Raw genomic sequence first — 13015 nt, forward strand, 5'->3', positions numbered from 1 at the left:
GAGGTCAGGAGTTCGAGACCACCCTGGACAACATGGTGAAACCCCGTCTCTACTAAAATGCAAAACTTAGCCGAGCATGGTAGTGGGCACCTATAATCCCAGCTACTCAGGTGGCTGAGGCAGGAGAATCGCTTGAACCCGGGAGGCAGAGGTTGCAGTGAGCCAAGATCGTGCCACTGCACTCCAGCCCGGGCAACAGAGCAAGACTCCTTCTCAAAAAAACAAAAAAAGAGGGAAGAGCCTGATTAGCAAAGACAGTAAAGAACAAAGTAAGTGTATGAATAATACAAAATCTCAACTATTCTACCTACAATTTCTCTCTTTGATGAATCCAGATGCCTGTAACAATGATCAAAGAAACCAGAGAGCTTTCTGAAGGAAAAGCAATGTTAGAGTCAGATACTTTCTATCCCCTTGGACATCTGCCTCTAACCAATTCTTTCCTGATTCTTTTTCTTGTAACACTGTACAAGATTACAGATAATTTGTACAGATGAACAAACAAACAAAAATTCTACAAGATTTCTAAGGAGGAAAAAAATCTTCATTAAAAGCCAAATAGATACCTGCATAAAGCCAAAAGTAAAAAGAGTAAAAGCTAAATGTCAGGCACAGAACCCCTTCAATACTTCTTATGGGCCCAACACCTCCTGCTTAGCTGCTTACTACTTACCCATTCGCCCTTTCTCACACAATTACCAGATCCCCAAGTATTAGCCAGGCACACTGCCACCAGTCGAAAGACTACATTTCCCAGCCTTTCTTGCTCAGGTAGACAGGACAATGTGACCAAGTCTGGCTAACAAGATACATGTGAAAATGTTATGTGGGATTTCTAGGAACTTAAAAGAGACATGCTTTCTTCCCTTCATCCCCACTGCTTCTTGGAACATGGGTATGAAGGCTGGAGCTCATTCATTCATTTTGGACTAGAAGGAACTGTGAAGCAACAAGAAAGAACGAGCAGGGATCCCTGATGGATTTCACAGTGCTATTCTGGAAGCCCTGGACTGCCTACCTTCTTGCAGGGCTGCTAGGCTTCCTTCAGGAGAAAGAGAGAAAAACATTTCTATCCTGTTTGAGCCATGAATATTCTGAGTTTCCTGCTACATGCACATAATTGTAACTGACACAGAAGGACAATGAGTGCATAGGCAGATGGACTGTGTGAGGCCTACATGGGAGATAAGATGCTGTCAATCAGTGGGGGGTAGAGGAGCACTTAAGCAAATAGACGTTCCTCCCTGATAGCAAGAAGCAAGACAAGGTGGGTAACATAGGTTCTCAGCAGGACTAAGCTTTAAGCAATTCCCTGGAAAGACTTTTCTATATCTCATTACAAGCAACTCATAAATATTTGAATGAATTACTAAAATTATCATTCCAAGCCACCTTTTGAACCACTGTTCTATAACTTTATTAGAGAGTTAACTACCTTCACTTGAACCACTATCACTTCCCTTTATATTGTCTGTCTATAAATTACAGACAATTTTCTCAAAATTTCTTTAGACCTTCTGACTCTATCTCCTGGCCGCTAACTCACTCCCTAACCACAATCTACTGATGGTGGGTAAAGCAGGCAGGACCTTATTCTCATGAATGGGAAGGCGACTATGGGTTCTCCTCCCTTCCTGCCTCCTTCACACACAAATCTTAGAAAGAACATTTCTAACGAAGTAATAGTCATTTCTGCCTTTCCTTAAATAACCGTTTTTCAAGTGACTATGTTTCAGGTTTGTGGAGATATAAGAAAGATAATATGATTTTTTTTCACAACAGGCTTGGCATCTAGATCCTGGCACAGAGCTGCTTGGTAAGCCATCATCTGGGATGGAACTGGGATTCCGATGGCATTGCTGGATCCACAGGTGCACGGTCTCTTCCTGCTGTGGGAGTCCCTGGGACTAAAAGACTGGTTTGTTGTTGAGGCTAAGTTTTATGGAGTGCTACTTTCCTTCATTGGGTTAATTATTAATAATACAGGTACCCTACTCTGCTTTCGGGAATATTATCCTAAGCAATATGTACAACTAAGTCTTAAGTTTAAAAGTTGTATGCCTAATGGTTTGGTCTTACTGATCTGCCAGAGAGAAGGGTGGTGGAGGGACAGGCTTACTCCCCTAGGGTTTGGACCAGGGATCATCAGTGGCTGTTTGCAGAGCTTAGAGCTATGCCAAGTATCATGTATTATCCTTTTGGTAGCTGTCAGATCTAGGCTTTCTGGCTTTCTCTCCTGTCTGCTGGAGGGCCTATCCTGACCTGGAAGGGTGGTGAGCATGGGTGGAGCAGCCTGAGAGGGTACCTCAAGGACACAGGCAGTGGCATGCATGTCTGTCCAGGTGATCAAATGGTAGAAGCCAATCAGAATCCAGCAGCCAGGCTAGCATGAAGGAGGCTAACCCACAGTCTGTATCAGGAGAAGAGGGTGGGTCGCATGGCTCAGTGCCAGGTAGTCAAGGGTCATTCTGGCTGGAGACAATAGGGTAACAGCAGTAGATAAGGCCTGTTAGGGTTCAAGAGGAGGTCACCACTAACAACAAGGTTTCATGCAGTTGACTCAGTCAAATCCAGTAGGTTCTAGCACAAAGGAGAGCTTCAGGGGACTCAGGGCTTGTTGGGTTTCCTATTGAACAACGCCTTTTACCTTCCAAGGCTGACCCTACCTTTCTTGGGGGTATTTTTTTAATGTTCTACAATGTATTATACTTGTTAGGGTCCATATTGAAAACTGAGAAGGCCTTGATTAGTTAGGAAAATTCAAGGCTTCTAGAGAAATAATCGTTTCCCATCTTCTAAGGAACTTTTAGGCTCTAAGTTCCAAAGAAAATCTGTCCCCTCTTAGTAGGTATGAGGGCATACTGAAGTGTATGTGTGTACAGATGTGGCATGGTGGGGGATGGGAGGGGTTGTCCATGTTCTTCTTAAGGGCCACGGATTATACTCTTACCACTCTGACAGAGGAGAACCCTTTACTTCTTCAGCATCAGAATCCTTATGCCCAGTAACCAATGAGGCTGTGTTCCAGGCCTCAACAAGAAGGGACCCAGACATGACTACTCTTTTTCTCTCTGGCCTTCCATTGCCTTCTCTGTTTGTCTCCACAAGCATTCTCATTTTGCCTTTCTTTTCTTTTTTTTTCCCTCTGCTATTCTGCTTATCATGGTCAGTGAAAGAGCTCCACGTTCCAGAAAAATCCAAATCCCCAAATTCAAAAACCTAGGGAAACAATTAGAAAGTGCCTCCTTCTGTGAATGAGTCTAATGAGGATAAGTATCAATAAAAATACTGAAGTGAACACTTACTATATACCAGGAGTTGTGCTAAGTATTCATACACCTTCTACAGGAGTAAAAAGGACAAGTGTTGGCTCTGGAGCCAGACTGCCTGAGTGAAATTTCAACCCCTTCACTTACTTGCTGTCTCCTTAACTATCTCATAAGGTTGGTAGGGTGGATAAAACAAGTTCATGCATGAACAGAGATTGGCACAAAATACTCAATGAATATTAACTGGTACTGTAAAAAAAGTGTTACTTGCTGTGACATGACATATATATCCATGGTCCCTGGCTTATAACTCTAATAATCCTTTTTACAGTCTTTTGTTATAATGTTGGTGTAAGGAAACAGAATCTCTCTGATATTCTCCTGAACTCCTTTCACCTACTCAAGGCAGGCCTCTAATTTGATTGTGGGTTGTAAGACCCTCAGTCCAGAGAGGGTCCTGCCCCATACCTTGGAGGAAGAAATATTGCACAGGAAGACCAAGACAAAATCTGAACAGACAGGCCTTGCTGGGTTACCCCACTCAGTCTATTAGTATCAGGTCACATTCTTTTTGTTCAATCACATTTCGACACAGTTGCCCATGCTTCAATCATGCCTATCCAATAAGTCTCCATAAGAGGTCCAAGAGGACAAGGTTCGGAGAGCTTCCAGATGGCTGAACATGTGGAGGTTCCTGGAGGGTGGCGTGCCCCGGAAGGGCATGGAAGATCTGTGCCTCTTACCACACACCTCACCCTACGTATCTCTTCATCTGTTTCCTTTGTAATAAATTGGTAAATCTAAGTGTTTCCCTGAGTTCTCTGCATCACTCTAGCAAATCAATCAAGCCCAAAGAGGGTACTGTGGGAACCCCAACTTGAAGCCGGTCAGTCAGAAGTTCCAGAAGCCTGGACTCAGGACTACTAGGAAGATGGGGATGATCTTGAGGGACTGAGCCCTCAACCTGTGGGCTGTCCTCAGGGAGACAGTGTCAGAATTGAATTGGAGGATACCCAACTGATGTCCACTGCAACCCTGTACATTTGGTCACAGAAGTCTTCTGTGTTGATTGTTGTTATGGAGTGAGAGCAGAGGAAAAATAGTTTGAGCTTTTCCATATTCTACCTTCATCATCATCATCATCATCATCATCATCATCTTACTGAATTCTCATGAATTAAGCCTCATAAGTTAGGTATTATTATGAGTTCATTATTATTATTATCCCCATTTTATAAATAAGGAAACTGATGCTCAGAGTAACTGAGTAATTTACCAGCATTGCCAGATTACAAAAATGGCCACAATCCTTTTGCAGCTTCTCCATTAACAGGTGAGTCAATCTTCCAAACTTCTTAAATTTGAGCTGGCCCCGTAACTTGCTTTGACAAATGTGGCAGAAGGAACAGTGCATAAATTCTGAGTTTACATCTCAAGAGGACTTGTAGCTACCATGCTTCCTGTTCTTGGGAACCCTGCAAGCATCATGCAAAGCAGCAAATGAACATCCTGCTGGAGAATGAGAAGCCAAATGGAATGTACATGATGTATCATCCCAGCAGAGGCCCCTTCATCCCCAACAATCAGCCCTAAGTCAATCTGAGACCTGACACAGACACAGAACCACTGTGCAGCTGAGCCCAGTCCAAAATACCATCCCACAGAATTGTGACCTAAACAGACAGTTGTTTTAAGCTACGAAGTTACTTCATAAGGAGAAGGGCTAGTTTTAAAAACCCAGGAACTGGTTCCAAAACCTGAACTTTCAGCCCTTATACTCTACATTAATAGGAAAGAGATTTTTCTGTCTAATGACAAGCTTGATTAGTTGATTGGCAAGTCATCTTGCAATGAAGCTTGGAAATGGACTACTGATAAGACTTAGGTGATATCAAGGAGCTAGCCAACTCAAAACATCACAAACAGCCTTTCAACAAATGATGCTGGAATAACTAGTATTAAAAGTTGAAAGATGAACATTGACCTAAACCTCACACCTTATACAAAAATTAACTCAAAATAGATCACGAAGTTGGGTGCAGTGGCTCACACCTGTAATTCCTGCAGGTTGGGAGGTCAAGGTGGGAGGATCTTTTGAGCCCAGAAGTTCGAGACCAGCCAGAGCAACATAGACTCCATTTTTACAGATTTTTTTTTTTTTTTTTTTTTGAAACGGAGTCTCACTCTGTCACCCAGGCTAGAGTGCAGTGGCGCTATCTTGCCTCACTGCAAGCTCCTCCTCCCGGGTTAATGCCATTCTCCTGCCTCAGCCTCCCGAGCAGCTGGGACTACAGGCACCTGCCACCACACCCGGCTAATTTTTTGTGTTTTTTAGTACAGACGGGGTTTCACTGTGTTAGTCAGGATGGTCTCGATATCCTGACCTCGTGATCTGCCCGCCTCGGCCTCCCAAAGTGCTGGGATTACAGGCGTGAGCCACCAGGCCCAACCAAAAAACTTTTTAAAAAATTAAATGTGCCAAGACTGGGCAACATGGCAAAACCCTGTCTCAACAAAAAATATAAAAATTAGCTGGATGTGGTGGTGCACGCCTATAGTCCCAGCTACTTGGGAGGCTGAGGCAGGAGAATCGCTTGAGCCTGGGACGTTGAGGCTGCAGTGAGTAATGATTGCACCACTGCTCTCCAGCCTGGGTGACAGAGTGACACCCTGTCTCAAAAAATAAAAAATAAAAAAATTAGCCAGGTGTGGTGGTGCAACCCATAGTCCTAGCTACCTGGGAGGCTGACATAGGAGGATCACTTGAGCCCTGAAGGTTGAGGCTGCAGTGAGCCTTGATCGTGCCACTATGCTCCAGCCCTGGGTAACAACAGAGCAAGATCTTGTCTCAAGAAAACAAAAAAAAATGGATCATGGATTTAAGTATAAAATATAAAACTATCGAACTTTCGGGAAAAAAACATATGAGAAAATCTTCAGAATACAGGGTTATACAAAGAGTTCTTAGACTTGACCCCAAAAGTACAATCCATAAAAACAAAAGCTGATAAATTTGACGTCATCAAAAGAAAAACTTTTCCTATATGAAAGACCCTCTTAAGAGAATAAAATGACAAGCTATGAGACTGGGAGAAAACATTTGCAAACCACCTATCCAACAAAGGACTAATACCTGGAAGTGCTATGGTTTGGATATGGTTTGGCCCTTCCAAGTCTCAGGTTGAAATCTGATCCCCAGTGTTGGAGGTGGGGCCTGGTAGGAAGTGTTTGAATTACGGGGGCAGATCCCTGATGAACAGCCTGGTGCCATTCTCAGAGGGAATGCATGAGTCCTCACTCTTAGTTCCCATGAGACATGGTTGTTAAAAAGAGCCTGGCCCTTTCTTTTCTCTCTCTTGCTTCCTCTCTGGCCATCTGATTTTGCACACAACAGCTCCCCTTCATCCTCTTCCAAGAGCAGAAGCAGCCTGAGGCATTCACCCAATGCAGTTTTTGGTGCCATGCTTTTTGTGCAGCCTGCAGAACCATGACAAATAAACCTCTTTTCTTTATACATTACCCAGCCTCAGATATTCCTTTATAGCAATAAAAATGGACTAAGACAGGAAGATATAGAGAATTCTCAAAATTCAATAGTTTAAAAAAAAAACAACTTTCCAATTCAAACTGAGCTGAAGGCCAGGTGTGGAGGCTCATGCCTATAATCCCAGGACTTTGGGAGGCTGAGGTGGGGGGATCACTTGAGGTCAGGAGTTTGACACCAGCCTGGCCAACATGGTAAAACCCTGTTTCTACTAAAAATACAAAAACTAGCTGGGCATGGTGGTGGGCACCTGTAATCCCAGCTACTCAGGAACTGAGGCAGGAGAATCGCTTGAACCCGGGAGGCAGAGGTTGCAGTGAGCTGAGATTGCGCCACTACACTCCAGCCTGGGTGACAGGGCAAGACTCCATCTCAAAAAACAAAAAAAAACAAAAAGAATGAGCTAAAGACATGAACTAACATTTCACTGAAGAGGATATAAACACATGAAAAGATGTTCAATATCATTAGCTATTAGGGAAAGGCACATTAAAGCCACAATGTGATTATCGCTACATACCTATCAAAATGGCTAAAATAAAAAAGAGTGACCACATCAAATGACGGTAAAGATGCAGAGAAAGTGCATCACTCATACAGTGCTAGTAGGAATGTAAAATGGTACTGTCACTCTGCAAAGACAGTTTGACAGTTTCTTATAAAACTGTGTTAGGCCATTCTTGCATTGCTGTAAAGAAATACCTGAGGCTAGGTAATTTATAAAGAAAAGAGGTTTAACTGGCTCATAGTTCTGTGGGCTGTACAGGAAGCATGGTGCTGGCATCTGCTCAGCTTCTGGTGAGGCCTCAGGAAGCTTATAATCATGGCAGAAGGCAAAGGGGAAGCAGGCATCTCCAATGGCGAGAGAGGAAACAAGAAGAGAGAGTGAGGGGGTGGTGCCACACACTTAACCAGATCTTGTGAGAAGTCACTCACTATCTCAAGGACAGCACCAAGGCATGAGGGATTCACCCCCATGACTCAAACACCTCCCACAGGCCCCACCTCCAACACTGGGAATTACAATTCAATATGAGATTTGGTAGGGACATACATTCAAACTATGTAAAAAACTAAACATGTAGCTACAATCTGACCCAGCAACTACACTCTTAGGCATTTATCCCACAGAAATGAAAACTATGTTCACACAAAATCCTGTACATCAATGTTCATACCAGCCTTATTCATAACAGCCAAAAAATGAGAGCAACCCAGATGTCCTTTAATGGGTGAATGGTTACACTAACTGTGATACACTCATAGCATTACATACTTCTCAGTAATAAAAAGGAACTAACTGATACACACAGCAACTTGAATGAATCTCCAGAGAATTATGCTGAAGAAAACAGAATTCCAAAAGGTTACATACTGGATAATTCCATTTATATAACATTTTTATAAGGACAAAATTATAAAAATGTAGACCAGATTAATGTTGGCCAGGGGTTAGTAATAGGGAAGAGGACAGTGGCTGTTAAAGAGAAATAAAAAATCCTGTGGTGATTGAAATGTTCTGTATCTTGATCGTATCAACGTCAATATCTTGGTTCAGATACTGGGTGAAATTGGGTAAAGGGTATAAGGGACCTTTTTGTACTATTTCTTAAAATTGCAAGTGAATTTATAATTAGCTCAAAATCTAAAACTTAATTACAAAAAACGAGTAATGAACAAAAGTAGCATGGGGCCGGGCACAGTGGCTAACACCTGTAATCCCAACACTTTGGGAGGGAGGCCGAGGCGGGCAGATCATCTGAGGTCAGGAGTTCGAGACCAGCCTGGCCAACATGGCGAAACCCTATTTCTACTAAAAATACAAAATTAGCTGGGTGTGGTGATGCACACCTGTAATCCCAGCTAACTGGGAGGCTGAGGCAGGAGAATCGCTTGAACCTGGGAAGCAGAGGTTGCAGTGAGCTGAGATTACACCACTGCACTCCAGCCTGGGAGACAGAGTGAGACTCAAGAAAAAAAAAAGCATGTAGAAATTTATTTGGGGGTCAACTTTATTGACACAAACACTGAGAACATTTCACCAGGAGACTACCTCTTTGCCTCCTTGCTATTTGGCAGAATTTTGTCCAATTCTGCCAAATTACATCTTTTTTTCTCTCTCTCTCTTTTAAACCTTTTTTCTTGGCTGGGCACGATGGCTCACGCCTGTAATCCCAGCACTATGGGAGGCCAAGGCAGGCAGATTGTTTGATCTCAAGAGTTCAAGACCAGCCTGGGCAACATGGCAAAATCGCATCTCGACAAAAAATAAAAAAGTTAGAGTCAGCGTGGTGGTGTGTGCCTGTAGTCCCAAGTACTTGGTGGGCTGAGGCAGGAGGATTGCTTGAGTCCAAGAGGTCTGGACTGCATGGAGCTATGTTTGTGCCACTGCACTCCAGCCTGGGTGACAAAATGAGACCCTGTCTCCAAACAAACAAACAAACATCTTTTTTCTCTTTGAAAACCTTGTTGAAACATACTTTGACTATCAAACGTCCCACATACTCATAAGTTTTCTATGATACATACGAGATCTGAAGACGGTTGTACACTTGACCCAGGGCAGAAGATGTTGGTTGAAGGGCTGGAACCCACAGCGGTAAACTTGACTCAACATGCTGCGATGTGGTCACTGACCAAAGTATCTGCAGAATACATTTTTTAAAAAGTGAGTAATGAAAAATACTGGACAATTCATTTTATTTCCCTCTACTTCCCCTTACCCTCGGAGTAAAAATCTGACTCTCCTGCTCCAAACTCCTCTGTATTAGGGAAACTCCCACCTCCTCTATATTATAGAAAAGAGAGAAAAAGTAAGTGGCTCCTTTCTAGGCCTCAACCATCTTAGTTTTTATGTAAGCAAATAATAATGCAGGGTTAGGAATATTTTGAGACACAAAAAACACCTGCTCTTTTTGGTATCTTCCAAATTTAAAAAAAATCTTTCAGGTGCAATGCTTATGTGTTAATACTAAATCTTCATATAATTCCTGTAACAGATCCAACATCCTAAAGCAATCATGTCCACCTTTCTGCTAACATCTCCCAACAGAACCAGGAAATGCACCTATTTGAAATGTCAGCTTGATCCTTGCCAGCCAGCCATGAAAAGCAAGAGGAAAGGCCAGAGGCTGCTGCCATGTCTTTCTTCCTGATGCCCACAGGATTACAAAATAACTCTTGTACCCCTGGAAGGCAGTGGCAATGCCTACAACTGGCTAACATCTTAATCCTGTGGAGGAAGAGAATATGGCTACAAATCTCGGTTGAGAACATAAGGCAGTTATGGGCATTTCCTCACCCTGGGTCAAATTTGAGACTTTAGACAAAGAATAGTTTATTTCACAAAAAAGTAGGGAACTCGTTCCTATATGTACAGGGAGAACAAGCCATTCATTATTGTAGCTTTTTTTTTTTCTTTTTAAGATGGAGTCTTGTTCTGTTGCCAGGCTGGAGTACAGTGGAGCGATCTCGGCTCACTGCAACCTCTGTCTCCCGGGTTCAAGTGATTCCCCTGCCTCAGCCTCCCGAGTAGCTGGGACTACAGGCACGCGCTACCATGCCTGGCTAATTTTTTGTATTTTAGTAGAGACGGGGTTTCACCATGTTGGCCAGGATGGTCTCGATCTCCTGACCTTGTGATCCACCCACCTCGGCCTCCCAATATTGTAGCTCTTTTTATGCTACAGAGACACTGCTATTTTCACAAGGTAAGAAAAATACTTCACTTTCTTTGTTTGTGGGCCTCCTTTTAACTTTTGTTCCATGGATTGGTGGATATATCCCAGCCCTCTTAAATGTGCCTCAGAAGACTAGCATTTAGCCCCATAGTGAAGAAAAATTAGGAATGGTGTCATTGCTTTACAATTTATACTGCACAAAGGCACTGAAATGGGACAGAGAAGAGACTGGCAGGATGCAGCTGTTCTAAAACATATGGCATCTAGTAGGCAACAGAAAGTATTAATTGATCTTTGTTATTTCAATTTTTTCATAACACTGAAGTATGATTTTAGCACGTGATCTAAGTTTGCTGCTTATATAAATTCCTTCAATAATGGCTGCTAAACAATTATTTACATGTGAATTCTCCAAAATAACTACAGAAGAGCCAAAGGGTAAAACAATCAAATTCCAGTTCCACCTCCCTAAGAAACCTTCCCCAGCAAGGCTAGTCTTCACAGCTGGATATAATTCTATAGGTTAGCTTTTAAATAGCTCATGACTACTGCTTTTCCCATCTGGATTACAAACTTTCCATTGACAATATGGCAAAAACGATGAGGAACAAGGCCTTTGAAGTTGGTCAGATTTGGGTTCGAGCTCTGCACTTGCTGTGTGTCTTGTGGAGAGTTACCCAATTTTTCTTTATTATTATTATTATACTTTAAGTTTTAGGGTACATGTGCACAATGTGCAGGTTAGTTACATATGTAAGAGTTACCCAATTTTTCTAAGCCTCTGTTTCCTCACTTATAAATCAGGGATACTAACACTATGGACCTCATGAAATTATAGTGAGAATTAAAAGAGAGAATGCGTGGAAAGTGCTTGGGTACAACAAATGGTCAGTAAATGTCAGTTTTCCTCCTTTTGTCTTTTAGGCACTAATGATGCCTTACAATTATTTTTTCCTTAATTTCCTTCAAGACCCATCACGGGAACAAATAATTCAACGAATATTCACTATTAGATACAATCACACACATATATTGACTGACTGTTTACCTCTCTATTAACCAAGAGTCATTGAAAGCTCTGAACACTTACGGTCACTGAAATAGAGATTGAAGACTGACGTAGAAACCAAGCCTCCTGACCTCTCCCCTGTACCACCATCTCTGACTGACCTCGGAGGTTACATCTACTCTGTCACTGCAATGGATAGCTCACCCTGCCAGAGTGTATTACGCCCTCGAGAAGCACACAGTTGATCCCAAGGAGCAAAGAGAGTGTGAGTGTGAGTGTGAGTGTGTGTGTGTGTGTGTGTGTATCTAGACTCGTGTCTAGATTCGTGTGACTGTGTCTCGACTCTGTGTGTGTGTTTAGACTCCATCAGTTGAAGAAAGTTTTCACGTTTTGACTCAAGACATTTCTCAATATCTCTTTACAGACTAAACAGAAAGCCCTTATCTAACTGATTTGAACAGAGAAGTGAACCTTAGTCCCAGCACAGTTCACCCACAAACACATGCTCGGTATATGGCTCACCACTTAAATACAAAGATCCGATGGGCCTCACCACCTCAGAGGGCAGGGGACAATGATGGGGGAAGGACGAGGTGGGGTATGTGGGTGCGTCCTGCTGTAACAGGAAGACCCCAGCATACACAGAATGCCATACTGCAAAGGGAGTCTGGCTTTGAGGAGGGGATGATGAACGCCTGGAGGGCCGCGGGGAACTAGGGACCCAGGCCCCTGAGAGTCGGCGTGCGGCCAGCTAAAACCCGCGGCATCCCGGCGCTGCCACCACCGCCACCCACGCCACCCACCAGTGCAGGCTCCATACTCTTGGAAGGAAGGGGCCCGCGGATGCCTGAAGTCTCCACTTGGCCCAGTTCCTCACATGGTGTACCCAGGGGAGGCCGGGGAGGTCAGGGCCCGTAGCCATCCGTAGATCCCGGGGCCGCCGCGCACCGGCATATGGGAGCGCGCCACGGTCTTGCAGCGCGCCCTGGGCGGCCCGATGCAGCCGCCATCCCTCGGCCGAGGCCCACACCTACCCATGGGCCAGATCCCCGGGCCCCGGCACCTGCTCCGGCAGCGTCCCCGCTCCAGCGGCCCGGCGCTCACGCCCCTCGCCCTTGAGCCTGGGCGCGCAACAGCTTCCGCAGAGACGCGGGCGCCTAGCCATCCCCGCCGCTCGCCGCGTACCTGCCTCACCACCGCCGCCTTCGCCTCCTGGCACTACCGCGGGTCCGCACTCCACGCCGGGCTGATTCCGGCGCTCGCTCACTCTCTTTTTTCTTCCGTCCACGTCCCGCACGATGACGTTACGTCAGTGGCGTAAGAGTAAACCTGGGCAGCCGGCCCTACGCTGTTGACGTGGGGCGAGGGCCTGTCCTGGAGCTGCGGCGCGGCAATGGCGTAGGCCCCTTTCGAGAATCAGGCCAGCGCTCCACGTGGCGGGCCAGCCCACCAGGCCCCGGCAGCCTGGAAGAGGCGGGACTCGAGTTCAGGGGGAACGCCCACGTCCCGGGAG

The 13015-nt window shown here is 44.5% G+C and overlaps 1 protein-coding gene across 5 annotated transcripts in view; it reads right to left on the minus strand.

Annotated features, from left to right (window-relative positions):
- Nucleotides 1-12963, minus strand: part of ALDH18A1 (aldehyde dehydrogenase 18 family member A1) — a 50993-nt gene extending 38030 nt beyond the window's left edge. Inside the window, exons 1-2 of one of the 5 annotated variants that reach the window (XM_003825394.6) lie at nt 12688-12963; nt 9343-9458 (exon numbers count right to left, since the gene is read on the minus strand). In XM_003825394.6, coding sequence (XP_003825442.1) covers nt 9343-9430 — 88 coding nt within the window. In that variant the 5' untranslated portion in view covers nt 9431-9458; nt 12688-12963. Of the gene's footprint in view, nt 1-9342; nt 9459-12536 lie in introns of those variants that run through there. The other 4 variants (XM_008950712.5, XM_024930415.4, XM_008950713.6 and 1 more) reach the window with 4 other exon arrangements.
- Nucleotides 12964-13015: the final 52 nt, after the last annotated feature.

This window comes from Pan paniscus, chromosome 8 (genome assembly GCF_029289425.2).
Source record: "Pan paniscus chromosome 8, NHGRI_mPanPan1-v2.0_pri, whole genome shotgun sequence".
NCBI classification, from domain to species: Eukaryota; Metazoa; Chordata; class Mammalia; order Primates; family Hominidae; genus Pan; species Pan paniscus.